The 17,007-nt window shown below is 37.2% G+C and overlaps 1 protein-coding gene across 1 annotated transcript in view; it reads right to left on the bottom strand.

Annotated features, from left to right (window-relative positions):
* CHD7 (chromodomain helicase DNA binding protein 7) overlaps positions 1-17,007 on the bottom strand; it is a 127,962-nt gene that overhangs the window by 13,854 nt on the left and 97,101 nt on the right. The window contains 11 exon segments of the mRNA XM_035553166.2: positions 2,289-2,448; positions 3,047-3,246; positions 4,181-4,386; positions 4,471-4,581; positions 4,870-5,049; positions 5,728-5,895; positions 6,112-6,307; positions 6,848-7,058; positions 11,581-11,836; positions 14,015-14,158; positions 15,493-15,669. Of these exon segments, the coding sequence (XP_035409059.1) occupies positions 2,289-2,448; positions 3,047-3,246; positions 4,181-4,386; positions 4,471-4,581; positions 4,870-5,049; positions 5,728-5,895; positions 6,112-6,307; positions 6,848-7,058; positions 11,581-11,836; positions 14,015-14,158; positions 15,493-15,669 (2,009 nt within the window).

Raw genomic sequence — 17,007 nt, 5'->3', positions numbered from 1 at the left:
CTTGGACGAGCAGGAATTTGGATCAAGGTCATGTCTACAATTCGAAACATGTCAGACATGCTTCTTTTTGTATGCGTGATAACTGGGACCAGTAAGGTGTCCCTGCTCCCTGTGTGGCTATGTAAATAAGCTGCTGAAGGTCTCTATCATCTTTGTATTACGCAATAACAGCTGTTACAGCAAGCCAAAGAAGAGGAGGAGAGAAAAACAAAAAAAACAAACCCAAAAAGCAGAGGGTCTTTGTACCTTTCAGGAGTCCTCTACGTTAGAGCAGCATAAATGTTACACATGAGAAAAGGACACCAGCTCTTACAAAGCCAACTGATACTACTACCTTTTGAGGGAAATTACTTATACTACTAATTGGCTTCCACCTCTGCTTGATTTTACCTGGGCTAAACATATTATTGCTACAATTCACTTAGTCCTGGCAGACCAGGGAAGTGAAGGAAAAAGCTAGCACCTGAAAACACTCTTGCACAGTGAATTATCAGTCTTCCTGATCCTGGTAATTTTTCTACTGTATTATTACAGAAGCAGTATTTTAAAAATGAGTTTAAGTCTGATCTGCAAACTGATATAACAAGTAATGAGGACATGTTACCTGGAATGGTAAAATAATGTTACAGAAATAAAATTTATTACTTTAACAGCAAGTGAAATGTAACAACAGATCTGACTAACAGTTTAGAAAAAAAAATCAAAAGGGAGTTTATTTGGATGTAGACTTGCTAGTATAATTCCATAAGTATCTGTTTTTGTCAGCTGAGAATTAAGCTTGGTTAGCATCTGAAAATGAGCTAATAAACCCCTTAAATGACTTTCCTCCTTCACATCACACCCCCTATTGACAGGCCACAGGTACTTTTCAAATCAATAATTCTTTCCAATAAACAGTATTAATAAGACACAATGCATATTAAAAACACAAAGTAATGATGGCTTTGCAGTGACAATGCATTATATTTGCATGGTACATATCCAATGAAGAGCCTAAATTAAAAACAAAAATATTTGGGGCAAGGGTTAGGTTTGTCTATAATGGAGAATATAGTAAGCAAATCTGAGATGGAGAAGCAGGACACTGTTGAAAGAAGCTGACAAAAATAACTAAGATATTACTAACTAAAAGCAGAAACAAAAAGTAAGAGATGCTCTTAAGAGACACTTGTTCAACAATTAAGCAAACTCTCAAATCAAAACAGAATGATCTTTATTCCCATAAGCTTTAGTAACATGTTTAGAATTGCAAAAATCAAATCAGGGCAATGATTCAAAAGAACGAAGAGAAGAGATACACCCAAGGATAGGTGAATTACTTCATGAAACTCAGGAATCTAAAAACTGGATATTTAGCATCTAAGGAAGACAACTCTAAGGATGTTAACCTGGTAGACCCTGCAAGAAGTTGTGATAAACAAATAGAGTATCTTGCGTTGGAAGGGACCCACAAGGATCATGGAGTCCAACTCCTGACTTCACACATTTCCCCCTAAAAATCAGACCATGTGTCTGAGAGCGTTGTCCAAATGCTTCTTGAACTCCAGCAGGCTTGATGCTGTGACCACTGCCCTGGGGAGCCTGTCCCAGTGCCCGACCACCCTCTGGGTGCAGAACCTTTCCCTAACACCCAGCCTGACCCTCCCCTGTCCCAGCTCCACGCCGTTCCCTCAGGTCCTGTCGCTGTCCCCAGAGAGCAGAGCTCAGCGCCTGCCCCTCTGCTCCCCTGTGAGGGAGCTGCAGGCTGCCATGAGGCCTCCCCTCAGCCTGCTCTGCTCTGGGCTGAGCAAACCAAGGGGCCTCAGCTGCTCCTCATACGTCTTTCCCTCTAGACCCTTCACCATCTCTGTAGCTCTCCCTTGGACACTCTCTAACAGTTTTATGTCCTGATTATATTGTGGCACCCAGAACTGCACACAGTACCTGAGGTTGGGCCACACCAGTGCAGAGTAGATTGGGATGGCCATTTGTGAAGAGAAATAGACTTAAGTAATGTAAGGGTATATTCTGTCCTTTATATACTCATAAGAATAACCACATCTTTGATTCCATTATCATTTGTTAAGTAGAAAACAGCTCCTTATGACTGAGTTTTAAGCACAGATAAGTAATAAAGAACTTACAGAAGTATCCAGATATCTGTTGATTAACCTCAAATTAAAAGTAATAATGTTCTTTACATCCTATTAAACAGCCCCGCAGTTCTATTAAAAATATACCCAAAGAAGTTATAATGCTTTTTACTATATGCTTTGACAAGTTTGAGTGAAATATTTATTAATACTTACTTATTACAATGATGTTTGAGATGTTTCCTATAGCTGTCTTCTTGAAATAACACATCTGGATTACAGGTTGTGAGCCAATCAGCATCTTGAAGCATTGGCTGTGAACTCTGGGCTTTTACTTTCTTGCCTTTCCTCCCTCTGGGCACTGGTGCAGATAGACCTACACAAATGCCCAATATTTTTTATACAGTCTCAATAGAAAAGCTCTCACCCCAAACTGCATTACAAACACATTTACAGCTAAGGATTGTTGTTACATTAATTCCCTTGTGGGCAATGCAATAACCAAAAACTGAACAGCAATGTAATTTAGCTAGAAAATTGTAAATAACAAAATCAACCAAAACTTTCATGCAAATTTAGGTGTGAAGATTTCAAAAATGCAGAGAGCTAGCCAGAAAATGGTGTTATATAAATATTTCTTGAAAAAACTCTCATGCATCTGAACGGCCATAAGGAAACAAGCTTTATGATTTTATGGCCATTTGAAAGAGATTAACTCCAGTAGTAGATATCTTTAAAATTAGGCTAGAATATTTGTTCAAAACCGGTCTAAGACAAAGAGCACTGCATCCGATGAGGTGTCTGAGGGAGAGTTCCCCTTTAAGTACTGACTCAGTCAAAGCCCACCTTACTCATAAAATCTGACAAGATCCTACTACATGTCAGAATGGCTATAGTTTGAACTAAATACATAGCATGACTGAAGCAATTCTTTCCTATTTACTAGCATCATTATTTGATTGTGATAGACATACCGGAATGATTAACCAGAGCTCGAGTTTGCCCATCTGCAGTTGGAGTGATCAGATCCCAGATGAAACTTTTGATATTTTCATCCCCTTTGTAATGATTAAGACAATATACAAGGATAGTCCGGCAGATGGTTTCCACATCTTGTTCTGTTAGCTGACGTTTATAGCGCCCATGTGAGAGGATGTCAGTCCACCGACCCCAGCTACAAGAAAAATATGTTCAATACAACAGCCAGGGCACTGGTATTTTAATTTGTGACTTTCAATTTAATTCTTGGTGCCAAGCAAGTTGGAACCTCCTGTATTAGCACTAATGCATTTTGCCTTTGCAGGTTACATCAGGGAATCCAAATTCCAGCACCAAAGAGTTAAGAATGTTTATTTTACAGAACAGGCAATAAGTTCACTGCTCGTAAAGCTGCAATTGAACTATACTCAAAATAATAAAGTACATATGTTTAACTCTAATAGTCCCAGTAAGCTCCAAACAGGAAATTCAACCAATTCCTACAATCATGGGATTTGGGGAATCAGTTTTATTTTGATCCTGAAATTCATTATTAGCAACTGTTGTACACAACTTCCTAGAAATAAAGCCACTTTTTCTGAAGCCCATTGTGCTAGCAGTCAAATACAGCTACTCGCTTGCAAAGAGAGAAAATTCAGATTGATAAATCCAATGGGGAAAAACACAAGGCATCATCTAGCTGAATTCAAGTCATACCAAAATACCAGAAACTACACCAAAAAGCTCTCGATTGACTTGATTTCACAACCACATCTTTCTTTACAAATATACTTTGTTGTTCTCCACAATGCTTAGAAAAGTGAGATTAAACCTTGATAATTCAGGCATTCTTTACACTGTAAGAAACCAGAACAAAACTACATATTTTACCAATGAGTTCATATCCATCTGTAAGACACTCAGATACTTTAAGTTAAATAAGACATATTTAAGCAACTTATATATATAGCAATTTAAAATCTCACTGGCAAACATATAGTGTAATGAGGTAAAGGTTACCCAGAGGGTATGTGAACATAAAAAAGAGAAGGAGGAGTTATTTACTATGTATCATTTCCATATTTTCAGTTTTTAGTCACAACCACAATATTTCATCTGTATATCCTTACCCATAAACCAACAAGTTCTTCTCTACCCTGAAACATTCACTTCTTGCATATCCCTGTGATTTGTCCTGAGGCCTACGGGGCTTTGTGCTAGGCTTTTCTTCAGAATCACTTTCCAGGTCTGAAAACTCCATCAGTTCATCCTCTTTGACTGCACTGTAGAGTCTAGTTTGCTTTCTTACTCTTGGTGTATCAATGACTAGGTTATTCTAAAATAAAAGTGGAAATGTAAAAATTTAGGAGGAGAAAAATCTTCAATTTAATGGAACTGGGTACTGTCATAAAGCTCTTACCCTTCCATTTAAAGCATCAATATCCAGCTCAGCCTTCTTTGCCCACTTCTGCCAAAAATTAGGGTCATCCAAAGAAATGTCTGTCCTGTTCCCAGATGCAACAAAACTAGCCTAGTAAATGTGAAAACACATGCATTGGTTTCTTAACTACATGCTACAAAGAATATCTATTTTCACTGGTAAATGCAATATTTAGGACTTACAAAATGGCTTTTTCAAGAAAGAAAAAACATAAGTGCACAAACAACCATAAATAGAAATACAGATGTCCCAACAATTGTGAGGAAGAAGTCTCACAAAAGTACACTGAAAAATAAAATTGACACTGAATGTAATTTAATACTACTTCATCTATCTTGGTCACATTTTATTAATTTTCCCCTGAATATCAATGCACACCTTTGCAAACGTTGAGCCTTTTCCTTCAGATTCAATAGTAATTGTGTGTGTTCGCCTTAAGAGAATCTGATCAATATCCTCTTCACAAAACTTAGACCCTTCATCTTCTTCGTCCATCAGAGCACCATATGCCCCCTTTCGAAGAAGATCTTCTATTTCTTTCTTAGAAAGCTGTTGCACCTGTAACATGTAAGAGAGGTGGGCTTTTTTGACACAAGTCAATGTTTATATCTGACACTATAATCAGATTGATTGTCTTTTTATTTAGCATTTTAAGAAATTAAGTTCTAAGATAATGGGGTGTTGGTCAATTAAACATTCATGCTGAAGTCACCTTTGAAAGAAGAATGCAAACAACAACATTTTTAGGGTGAAGTTATATGAATGGTTTAAACGATTTAATAATTCATTGTCACTGAATCCCTTTACTTTAGCTCTGATGATTGCTAACTCCTCCTGAGAGCACATTTAACTTATCAACCTGACAAAAAGCTAAAGCAAAGTAGTCCAAAGCAAAAAGGTTAAAGAAAAAAAAAAAAGGTGCGAGGGGGAGAATGACAAGGTATGGGACGGGACTGTAAGAAGTCCAAAAAGTGCTAGGATCAACACCATGTAAAGGGAGGAATGATGGGAGTGAATGAGGATTGAGGGAATATGACTCCACCTCCCTACTTTGGGCAATTAATGATACATTAGATAGTCTGAGCAAGTTCACGTAGCCTTGCCCTTAATTAACCCCACTTTAACATACATGCCATGCTCTATCTGAAAACTATTGTTCTCCAGCTAATGCATAAGAAAGAAAGGAGTTACCCGTTCCTATCATTTGTTGATCATGCACCTTATATTAATTCTTACCCCATTTGTAGCATTTTCTCTTCCACTCATAGATTGTAGCACAGCCTTATCGAGGCCAAGCTTCAAGCTAGCTTTGTCAAACATTTCCCTTTCATAAGAATTCCTTGTTATCAACCTGTAAATTTTCACTGATTTGCTCTGTCCTATTCTGTGACATCGTGCTTGAGCCTGATGAAATAAGACAGATCCTCAGTTACAGGTGACAAAAGATAAAAAAAAAATCAATACAGAAATCTTACTTTAAAAGTTATTGCTCTCAATATAAATAATAATCCTTATGTTTTTAAGAGATGGACAACAGATACTTTGAAATTTTATTTGCCTATAAGACATAGCAAATAGGAAAAAAAAAGTTTTCAATTGAATCACCTCTTGTAATATTACCTGTAGGTCATTTTGGGGGTTCCAGTCTGAATCAAAAATGATGCAGGTATCAGCAGCAGTAAGATTAATGCCCAAACCTCCTGCCCTTGTACACAGCAGGAAAACAAACCTATCAGAATCAGGTCTCGAAAACCTGTCAATAGCTGCCTGACGCAAGTTGCCTCTTACTCGGCCATCAATTCGTTCATATGGGTACCTGAAATAAAGATGTATTATGAGGAGAATTTTACTGAAAATGTTCTTAACTTCTGTCATTGTTTCTTTTAAGAATCTATTTGTTTGTTTTTTATTTTAAGGAAAATGTTACTATAGCATCAAAATAGCTACAACAAACTGTGTGACTGTTCTTGTGTCCGCCAACTTCATCAGTGGAAGACATACTATCTTGTCTCTGGTTTCGTGCCTTTCAGTGAAGAACAGGCTTTCACTCCAAGGAATGAAATAAATGTTCAAGATTAAATGAAAAAAATCCAGAGCAACTGAAACATTTCACTGAGTAGAAAACTAAGAGGACTCATTAAAGCTCCTGTAAGGTCAATTTATACTCACTGAAAAGAAAAACTTCAGTACTTGCACCTTACAGGTATGCTTCTCCCTTTAGTCAAGATTACTACAGAAAATACTGTAACGCGTTTGAATTTCATCCCATTACAATATGGATCACTCACAGGTTAAATACTGTGGCCGCTGAGGAAAGCACAGTTTATTTAGAATTGTATTATATTGTTGCTCTCACCGTCTTTGAATGAGGTAGTCTTCCAGTATGTCCAAGCAGCGCACCATCTGGGAAAAGATAAGCACCCTGTGGCCACCAGCCTTCAGTTTTGGCAGCAGCTTGTCAATCAGTACTAGCTTGCCAGCAGCCTGGATCATTGCCTGGAGCTGAAAATCTGGAGAGTCGGCATTGTGTGTTTCTTTAAACTCTTCCAAAATTTTCTCTTCAGCACCTGCAAAGATTGGACAGCAATACATGAACACTGCAAAGGGTTTTATTAATAAACAATGAGCTTGCCTTCAATACCCTATAGAGACCGCAGGAATGTTTTAAGCGTTATGTGAATAAACATTTTATAAAAAATATTAATCTTAAATTTAAAGCAAACATATATACAAATACAGCATAAATAAAGAGTAACTGAGCATTCGTTCTATTTCTTTTTTTAAAGGAGTATAATCTTTTCTACGCAAATTCATACAACCATTTAATGCAAACAATTTAATGAGAAATTAAGAAAAAAATAAATAAACCATATTCCAACTGACTAAGTGGATTTTCTGTCCTTTTCTAAATGCAACATGGAAGAAAAGTATCTTGTTTTCACAGGAAAATACAAGGAATACAAATCACATTGATATCTGTGCCTTTAAAACCCAAACCAGGTTTAAACACAATCATGATCTGGACCTGCTCCTTCCGTTATTATTAACTACAGAATCAAAATACAAACAATGAAAATCACTGGAAAAAATAAGCAGCGTGAAATGATATTTTATCTTCTATTTAGCTTTCTTTTCTCAATGAATGTGTTTTTTCCTCAGTTTGGTGAAGCTATCCAATGGATATATTCTTTCCAAAACCAGTCAAAAGTTCTTTCTTGCCATTCCCTCTATGAACCAAAAGCATAGCAACAAATACTTCCTTCTACTGCTCATTACCCAATGACTACAGACCAAGTTCAAGTCTTATCAGTATTCTCCAACCTTTCTGATGATTTTATCCCATTTTCAGGTCCCTTCTACAAATAATTACTATTCAAAGCATTATCAGATGGCTGTTCTTGGCTAAGCAAAAATCCAGGAATCTTCATCCTAAGCTTATTTCATACCCACATAAACCTTCTGGGGGCTGTCTTTTTGAGTACCTCTGATAAAAAAAAAAAAAAAAAAAAAAAAAAAAAAAAAAAAAAAAACCATAGTTTATAACATCCAACATCAACATTGCTTTGGAGGAACACAAGGAAGGGTGGGAGGGTGGGGGCAGGGGAGGAAAAAAAAAAAAGCTTATTGCCAGGCTTCCAATGAGCATCTCTCTAAACCCCAGCTCTAACTAGATGGAAATAAACAAACATGCAAACGCACCCTTCACTGTGTGGTCACTGGTTCAGTGCCTACTGTAACGTGGTGTCTCAACTAGATGCCACCCTATGCAGGCTGGCAGCTTCATATTACACAAAATACTTGCACTGCTAGCTTTCACAAAATTTAACAGGTTCAAGACATGACCACACTTAAATATAGTTTTACAACGCTGAATTTTCCTTAAACAGGATGCCCTACTCCAATTATTACTGATCCCAACAGTTTGCCCCTAAGAAAAACAAAGCCATGTGAAAATAGAATTAGACACTCCTTCAAGCTCCCTTCAATCATATTATTTCCTGTTTTGTAAACTAAGAGAGTTTGGGGTAGTAGGTAGTAAATCTCTGATTCTGTACTAAGTTTATGCAATTTCAGAATATAATAGGCTTTGTAGCTTGTATACAGTAACTTCAGTGATCTTTCTTGGTTACATGACATTTCTGAATCAGCTGTGATACACAAACGTAAGCTTCACTGCTACGAAGTAAACCAGCACACAAACTCGCTGTCTTCAGAAGCAAAGTGGCTAGGCCAACTATATGACAACAAACCTACGCACAGGTCTAATGAATGAAGGATTTTCAGCATCAGCATTTGGTCTCAGCAAGACACACTTCAATAACAGCCCATGACCTCCGAAAAACTGCCAGTTCAGTAATCCTATCCTAGCTAAACCCTGTAAAGGTCTGTCCTGACCCTTTCACTTCTACTTCAACTGCACCCAAGTGACGAACACTGAGTACCTGTTACCCAAGATACTTATGCAGTACCTAGATGCCTGTAACAGTTCTATTCTACCTGGTTTTTATTAGTGGATGAAAGAAAGCAATCTGAATGTGTGCCTGGTCCATCAGGAAATCCCCTACTTCCACTCCTAATTAAGAGAGACTTCAAGGGCTCAAGAGAGCACAAGGAACAGAAAAAGAAACCTTTCCAGTGTTTTCCACTGTGCTTTGTAGCACGTGCACGCAGAGGCGCTCCCTGCTGCTGCATCTTGGAGCCAGAGAAAGAAGTATGATGGATGAATACTTGAGCGTGGTTGCTAGGGAGAAAACAAGGAGTCCAGCCCTGAGGAAACCAACAGACAATGCTAGTCCAGCTTGGTTGGAGATCACACAACATGCAGCCGCTCTCTCTAGAAGTCTACTCAAGGCCAGTTTCAGCAGAGAGCCGCTCTCCCCTCACTACCACAGAGCAGATCTGCCATTCAAGAAACAAGTAAAAAAAACACGTTCAACTCCTACCATGCTATTTATCATAGATAATCTCCTATGGCTCTTAACTGAAGATTATCTAGAAGACTCGTTCACAACTTTTATGCAAAACAAAAAAATACTGCTCTACCTGGACTCTATATTCAAATACACATGCCTTGCTGCTAGCTTACAAACCTGTAAATGTAGAAGAAAATGAGAAGGGTTCAGAGACCTCTTAATAAAAGTGGTTAAGTCTCAAGCTCTTGCTACTCTAACAGCCCTTTCTTAAGGTTGCACAGTGTTGTCCTGATGCTACTGCACGACCTCTTGACAGAACTAGAACAAACTTGCGTTATCACTGCAAATACAAAGATGTTAATCACTGATCAACAAGGTAAAACCTCAGGCTCAGACAACTACAGGACATATGGAGTATCTTCTCTCCTAGAATTACACAGAACTTGGTTGCTTGGTTCCATCTTCCACACTGATAATAGTCAGCATTCATTTATTTTTCCCCTTCCATCAAATCTGATGTCTTGACCCACCTGCCATTTTGCTGCATGCCAAGCAAGCCCAAATGTTCAGAAGTCACTAAAATGTTAAAAAGGAAAAAGCTCTCAAGAGACATCCCCATCTCTCTCTATTAGGGTTAAGAGAAAGTCATCCAAAAATACTTGAAATTTTCCATACAGCTACCTGGATTGCAGCAGTGTCTAACAGACATTAAATGACACCAGACTTGTGAGGAAAAGAAATCATTTTAAGTAGTGCTTGCAGCACTGCTTACGAACTCTATTTGATAAAACTAAGTAGGAGCAAAACATGCACTTTACTCCTTGTAACAACCAGGAAATAAGGAAAAGTAATCACTACGTTAAAACAAGCAGAAAACCAAGGAACGTAAAAAGCATCAAGTTCAGAAGCTCATAACCTGAACATACTGAACTACTTTCTGGTAAACCTACTTATGTAATGGATCAACTTCAAACAAAAAACCAACAAACAACAAAAAGCCCTACCAGAACCACAAAGCTGCTTTAATGTATGCTCATCTGAGTTTAGAACCTGAGCAGCCCACCAGCACAGTTGGGTTCAAGTACTTTGGAGTAACTCTGTATCATGTCTTTGCAATAATTACTTGAGCATGAAATGTAATGAGATGTCATTTGGTGAATCATAACAAAAAATGTCAAGGAAGAAAACGTAAGCACTGCAATATCGAGGTCATACAACAGAATACGGAAATCACTGAATCTGAAAAACTGAAATATAGCTCTGGAACAAAACAATCTTTCACAACACGTTCTACGAGTCTGTGAAGCTTATAGGCAGCATTAAACCAGCAACAGCATAAGTCATATACAGTAATAAAGAGGAGTTGGGAAACAAGGAACTAGTAGCACACAACCACGTATGGAGGCTTGCGTTACATCCTCAAAGGGAAGATCTGATTTCACCAACGCATACAGGTTAGCATACTTCAGACTGATGCAGTTAGCTGGTTCATCATCTATTACTTACTTGCCGTAGATGATCCTGATCTAAATGCAACAATATCACAATGAAACAGTATTTGTCATTAAAATCTAATATGACATTCATACAAATCTTTTTTCTGACCGGTTAAATTAGGAAAATGAACTGACTACACGTGTCCAAAAAATCATGTCTCAATCACTTCTTACCCCACAACTTTTATTCAGAAACGCTTAGTTACTATCTCATAATACTCTGTTGCAAGAAAATAAGTACCAGCTAACTGTAACTGTGAAGAAAAAAAATTGTCATCTTTACACTAGCATCCAACAACCTGCATGATAACTGAAATCTTCTTTGTCAGAAATAACAGAAAGAAAAACTTGATAACACAAACTTGATAATATTAACACCAACTCCGTCAGGAATAGCAAGCCTTGAAAAAGCAGTGCAGATGTTTTCAAAAGGAACACTCTCCTGACTAGCAGATATCAAAACACAAGAGGACCTAAAAAGTTATGCCACTATTCCACTTTTAAAATAAATAAATAAAGAGACATACAATTCACACAGTCATCTACACTACTTTCACTTTATGTATTTCAGGAAAATAAGAATAAATGACTATCTGTCTGGAGACACCAGGACAGAATTTTTAACATGCTGAGCTTTCTTACAAATGCTTTCTGAATGAGGAGAAAAATGTAAGGCCTACCATTAATAAGGTACGGATGATTGCAGCATTTTCTTAGTTCCATCATAGTGTTTAAAAGATTAGGTACATTTGCCTGACCTCCACCCTTAGAAAGAAACGTGAAATTCTTTTCAAGAATAGCACGATAATATTTCTTCTGAATATTTGTCAGCTCAACTTCAATGATAGTTTCCTCCTTGGGGGCCAGGTTCTTTTCTACATCCTCCTTGAGACGTCTCAGCATCATCGGCTTCAAAATAGCTTGCAGTTTTTGCACCTAGGAAACATATGTTATATAAACAACAATTAAAGCTGTAGGGCTGCACGTTTATTTTTCTATCTCCTAAAGTTTTCTTAATTCTAAAATTCCCCTCTTTTCTACCTCAGATCACAGGTAGACAGCATTGTAAAAAGTCTTTCCTCAAAGACCTAGAGATTGAAATTTCCTTACTAACAACGTGATGTAAACTTCTGAAGTCATTTTTAGCTTGAAACACTTCTGTTTAGAGAATATTGTTAGACGACCACACTTCAAACTGTCCCTCTAGATGAGGGCAGTACTGCACACCAATCATGCAAAGTCAACCCCAGGTAAGCACAAACAAATATATAACCAAATCTGACTGTAAGATCAAGCTTTGCAGTAACTTCTAACCACTAAACACAATGAAATAGGCTATTCAGATAGGCCTTCAGACGTCTGCTCCTAATTCTTTTCTTACTTCCTGAGTTTTCACATCCACCAACGTAGAAAACTACTTAGGCCTGTTCTCAAAACATTGTATTTCTGTAAGTATTATTCTTTTAATGCTAAATATATTTTTTTCTCCAGGTTTTGCAACGTATACTGTATGAGGTAGGGGGAAAAGCACTCATTTTCCTCCAACAAAGTCAGTCAAGTTAGATCAAACCCTTGTAAAGTCCTTTATATAAAAACTCAAGCATACTCCATATATAACAAGATTGGCATTTCTGTTGGTTTTAGGTTCTGTCTCTTATCAAAGTTCAAACCAGCTCAGTGTCAAAAAGTTGACAATGTATCTTGAAATTGGTCATCATCTCCTGCTAGGGTGCTGTGTAGCAGAAACAAGAATAAAAGACACTTTCTCCTGAATTCACATAATTCCCTTAGTAATAAAATGACTTCAAGTGAAAGGCAACAAATTAGTATAGTGATGAACAATGAAAAAAATACATGGAATAGGACTGCAAGGAATGGAGGAGAAAACCTAAGTCACTAACGTATAATCTCATCTATCATTTGAAAGAAGAAAAATCAAATTTCAAAACATCTAATGGCGTATTCGCAAGAAGGCACTTCTTCCAAAACTTGTTGGCCCAGACAATTCAGGATCCATATCTGCTGAAAACCGATGGCATTATTTTAGTTATATTTCCATACATAGCATCACTTCCAGTCCTGCCCTGCTGACGTTTTGAGCTGGCCAGACAGAAGCTATGTCGAGAGTTAGGATATATTAACTCCAACTCAAACACTGTATTAACAGGAGTACATGGCTTCTGGATCTCAGCTGGCTCACTTCCAATCAGGTCAGAGTCCAGGCTGACGGACATGCAACTGCGTGCACAATCTGTGTGGAAACATACCCTGTGATTCCCGCAGGACACACTATGATTGTCCAGGTGGTGGGGGGCTGGGGGAGAACTGTATTATTATTTTTTAAAATTTATTTAGACTATTACCTATGACAGAGATAATCTCAAAGAACGTTAACCACTTCAAGCACTCAAAAAGCTAGAAATACAAGAAATCGGAATTTTCAGACAGAACCAAGTTGAGTTGCACACAAAAATGCATGCAGCCACAAAGTTAAAGAGCCAAATTAAGGTGCCTAAATTAAGATGTTCTGCTTCAGTTAAATACTTCTTTTTAAGGTGGTTTGACTGTCACCTATTGACTTTTAAAAATGTTTCATACATACAAAACCACCTTAAGTTTTATATATGACCATCAGTATATTTTATACTGAGATCTAGAACGTTGCATTAAGTGGTTTTCATTCTGCTTTGATTTATGCATTGCTTTCATTGGGCAGCTTGAGAAATCCATTTCTGAGTCAGTCAAAAAAGAACCTCCCTCCATTTGGTTGCTTCTTTCAAATATGTTCCCATTTGCACAGAAGGCATTGATAAAACTCCTGGATGTTAACTCCACAGAAATTAGTCTCCTCACTCTACTACTGATGTTCAAAGAAGAATATAAAACATGTTTCTGCATGACCCATTGACAAAACAACAAAACAATGATAAGGCAAAATGACTTTCGGTCAAAGGTGAAAAAATCAACAAAAAAACCCCTAAGGATAAATCCACTCTGGACTTCTAAGAAGAGAACAGGTATTACTTGTAAAAACAAGTAATAAATTTCAAATGTAGCAAAGTGGTTGAATTCACAATATCTAAAGAGAGAAGTAAGTGTGCAGGAGCAGATTACCTGTTCTTCAGTTTTCAGATCCCCAAATTCTTGCATGAATGTGGTTTCTGATGGGAAACGACCTGGTTCCAAAAAGTGAAGCAAGCTAAATAGCTCTTCTACTGTATTTTGCAAAGGAGTTCCTGTAAGCAGCACTTTATGTTCCTGAAAGATTAAGAAACAGTTGCCTAGGAATCCATCTAAATTCACTTTCAATACAATTTTTTTTTTCCCTATAGGTATCTTTCATTTGTGCTTTCTTTTTGCTCCAACTACTTACATATAGTTCTTTTCAATATATTTCTGGCCTTCCTCCAGCTAGCTCCAAAAAATACTTCACCTCTTAAAAAACATCTTTACAAGTCCTCCAGATACAAGAGATTTTACTGACCCACAACATTCCAGCTCTTTCGCAAATACCCGAAGCAGTCTCATTTTCTAACTACACACAACAGAGCAGGAGACTGACAGAGATGAGAGGAAAAGTTGCCTGCTTCTTTTGAATAGGTACCCAGAGAGGTTAAGCAGCTAGCCCAAATTCAAACATGAATTTAGTAGTTGAACAACAACTGAAGTGGGGAGTCCCATATCTCCCCATCTATAGCCATAGCTGTAAGCTCAGCTTTCCTTTAACAGCAACCATATTAAAAAAATAAACAAACTATATGCAGTATTTTTACAAACGTTCATTTGTTAAGCTTCAAGACTCCTTCAAGAAAAGTATTATTTAAAAAACAGGGAAACAGAATCTAAAAGTGACCTACAGGTCACCAGTGCTTGTGTAAGCTAATGTTTATTCCACTGCATTATCATCGGAAATAGGTGGTTTTGAGTTCCAGGTATTAACTCAGTCTGTGTTCTTACTGCATTTTTAAAGAATCTTCTGACCTAAAAAACAGTAAATAGCTTGAAATCCATCTTCTCATTTTTTTCTGTGTTAAATATTACATATTTTGCACATACAACATATATGTATTTATGCAAACATCAGAAACCAAACTCACATTTCCCTTCCTTAGCTGGTCTGAAAGAACTTCCTTATTGCCTTGCAACAAATTAACGTTAGAACTAGCTTTAATTCAGAGCAATTTAACTCTCACAGCAGTATTTGGTCACCTGTCCACATTATACCTTTAAATAAATGTCTATGTAAAGAAGGAACTATGGAGGATTATAAAAGTAAGTCACATGAAGAGAGAGAAAGGGAAAAAAAAATCTTGATTCTCTTAAAATAATCCACATTATTCTAGGTTTGAATTAACGTAGAGCCTGATGAAACATCAGCATACCAAAATTCAAGGTATGCATGCGCTTCCAGACATTTTAAAGACTGCAAGCTGCATTCCCTCATTCTTCTTAATATTTGCTACTTTTACTTGAGAATAAAAAATTTTACTTACTTATGAAACTGCAAATCAGGAATGATAAAATACAGAACATGCAGAAGTAAAAACAAACAAACAGAAAAGAAAAGAAAACAAAAATAGGTACACACTGACCAGGTCCATCATCTTGAGTCCTTCCAAAAGCTTACAATTCCTGTTTTTCAGCCTGTGGGCCTCATCGATTACCACACAACGCCATGGAATGTTACGCAGCTCTGGGCAGTCAGTCAAAATCATTTCAAATGTCGTGATAATGGCATGGAATTTGTAGGACCCCTTTATCACGCGACCCTAAAAAGAACACCAAAAGTTAGAGTAAACTGATTGGCAAAGCAAGGAAGTAAATTTGTTTCATCTTCAGAATTCCCTCTTCAAAGAAAACACAGAACAGTACAATGGGCAAATTATTTTAAGTACATGAAGTCATTATCAATGACTCATTGAAGGAACACAAATGTCTAAGTTTACTACTGGTATCATGCTAGCTCTGTCTTTTTATCCTGTAAAAAGGCTCACAGCGTCACTGCATATTCATTACAAAGATGTTATACAATTACTTCAGCCATAATTTGTACGGATTATATTAATGCCTGGAAGCATTAATGTATTGCTGCAATATTCAAATAAGGGTTTCAGACTTTGTCAAGAGAATTCTCTCTTTTTCTTTTCAATCAAGGAGCTATGTAACAGCCCTCCCAAACCATCCAAATAACCAAGAAGTACATGAAGGATTCATTTTCTATTAGAATATTTTGCTCTCAATAAACAGTATATTTTTTCTGATGGACATTAGATAACTAAACCACCTATAATTACAGTAAGCAACTTCGAAAAGAAGCAAATTGCTGAACTTGTAAATGGGGAATGTACATCTTCACACACTTTTCCCTGATACTTTGGTAAACTTGTGTTAAGGAAAGTTCAACAGGATGCTGTTTGGCTTCATCTTTATTATTTATTTGATTAATTAAAGGTGTTATTTTCAGGGCTGATACTAAAAGCCTGTTTCAGAAAAACCCTGAAAAAACTCTACACAAAATCATGAAATGAACATCTTTCTGACATTGTGCCGTATTGCTTCCTAATCTTGTTCAAAGAAATATGTAATTGAATATCTCAAGTGGTACTTTGTCTTCACAGGAACCCCCTCTCTGCTAGGATAAGCATCATCCAAGTTCAAAGCGTGTCCTGCTTTGAGAACAGTATGTTGTGGGTTCTATATTGAGTACATTTCAAAAGAAAGGTATTTCACAGGAAGATGGCCTTCACTTCCTTCAAATACACGCAAGTCTGAATTCTTTCATAAGTGACCTGCATCTAATCCTTTCCAAACTGTGGGGATCAGAACTGGCTACCCACTCTTGGAAATGGTTGGAAATCTTGCGTCTTGAACTCAGCACTAATTCTGTCTATGCATATCAACAGTACTTCAGAGGAAGTAATGACCTGCTCGACAGTGCCTTCCCCCATAGCATATTCCAGAAACATTGACCTTCTCAGGAGATAAACAGTTGCTACCTAACAAACAGCAGATGAAGATACACCAAGTGGGCAACTAGAAAGCCAGTAAGCTGAAACGCTGTGATCTCTTCAAGAACCAGGTATAACTTTGAAGATATGAGAACGCAG

This window comes from Cygnus atratus, chromosome 2 (assembly GCF_013377495.2).
Source record: "Cygnus atratus isolate AKBS03 ecotype Queensland, Australia chromosome 2, CAtr_DNAZoo_HiC_assembly, whole genome shotgun sequence".
NCBI lineage: Eukaryota > Metazoa > Chordata > Aves > Anseriformes > Anatidae > Cygnus > Cygnus atratus.
The sequence above is the reverse complement of the archived record's forward strand: the minus strand, read 5'-3'. Positions and strand labels throughout refer to the sequence as shown.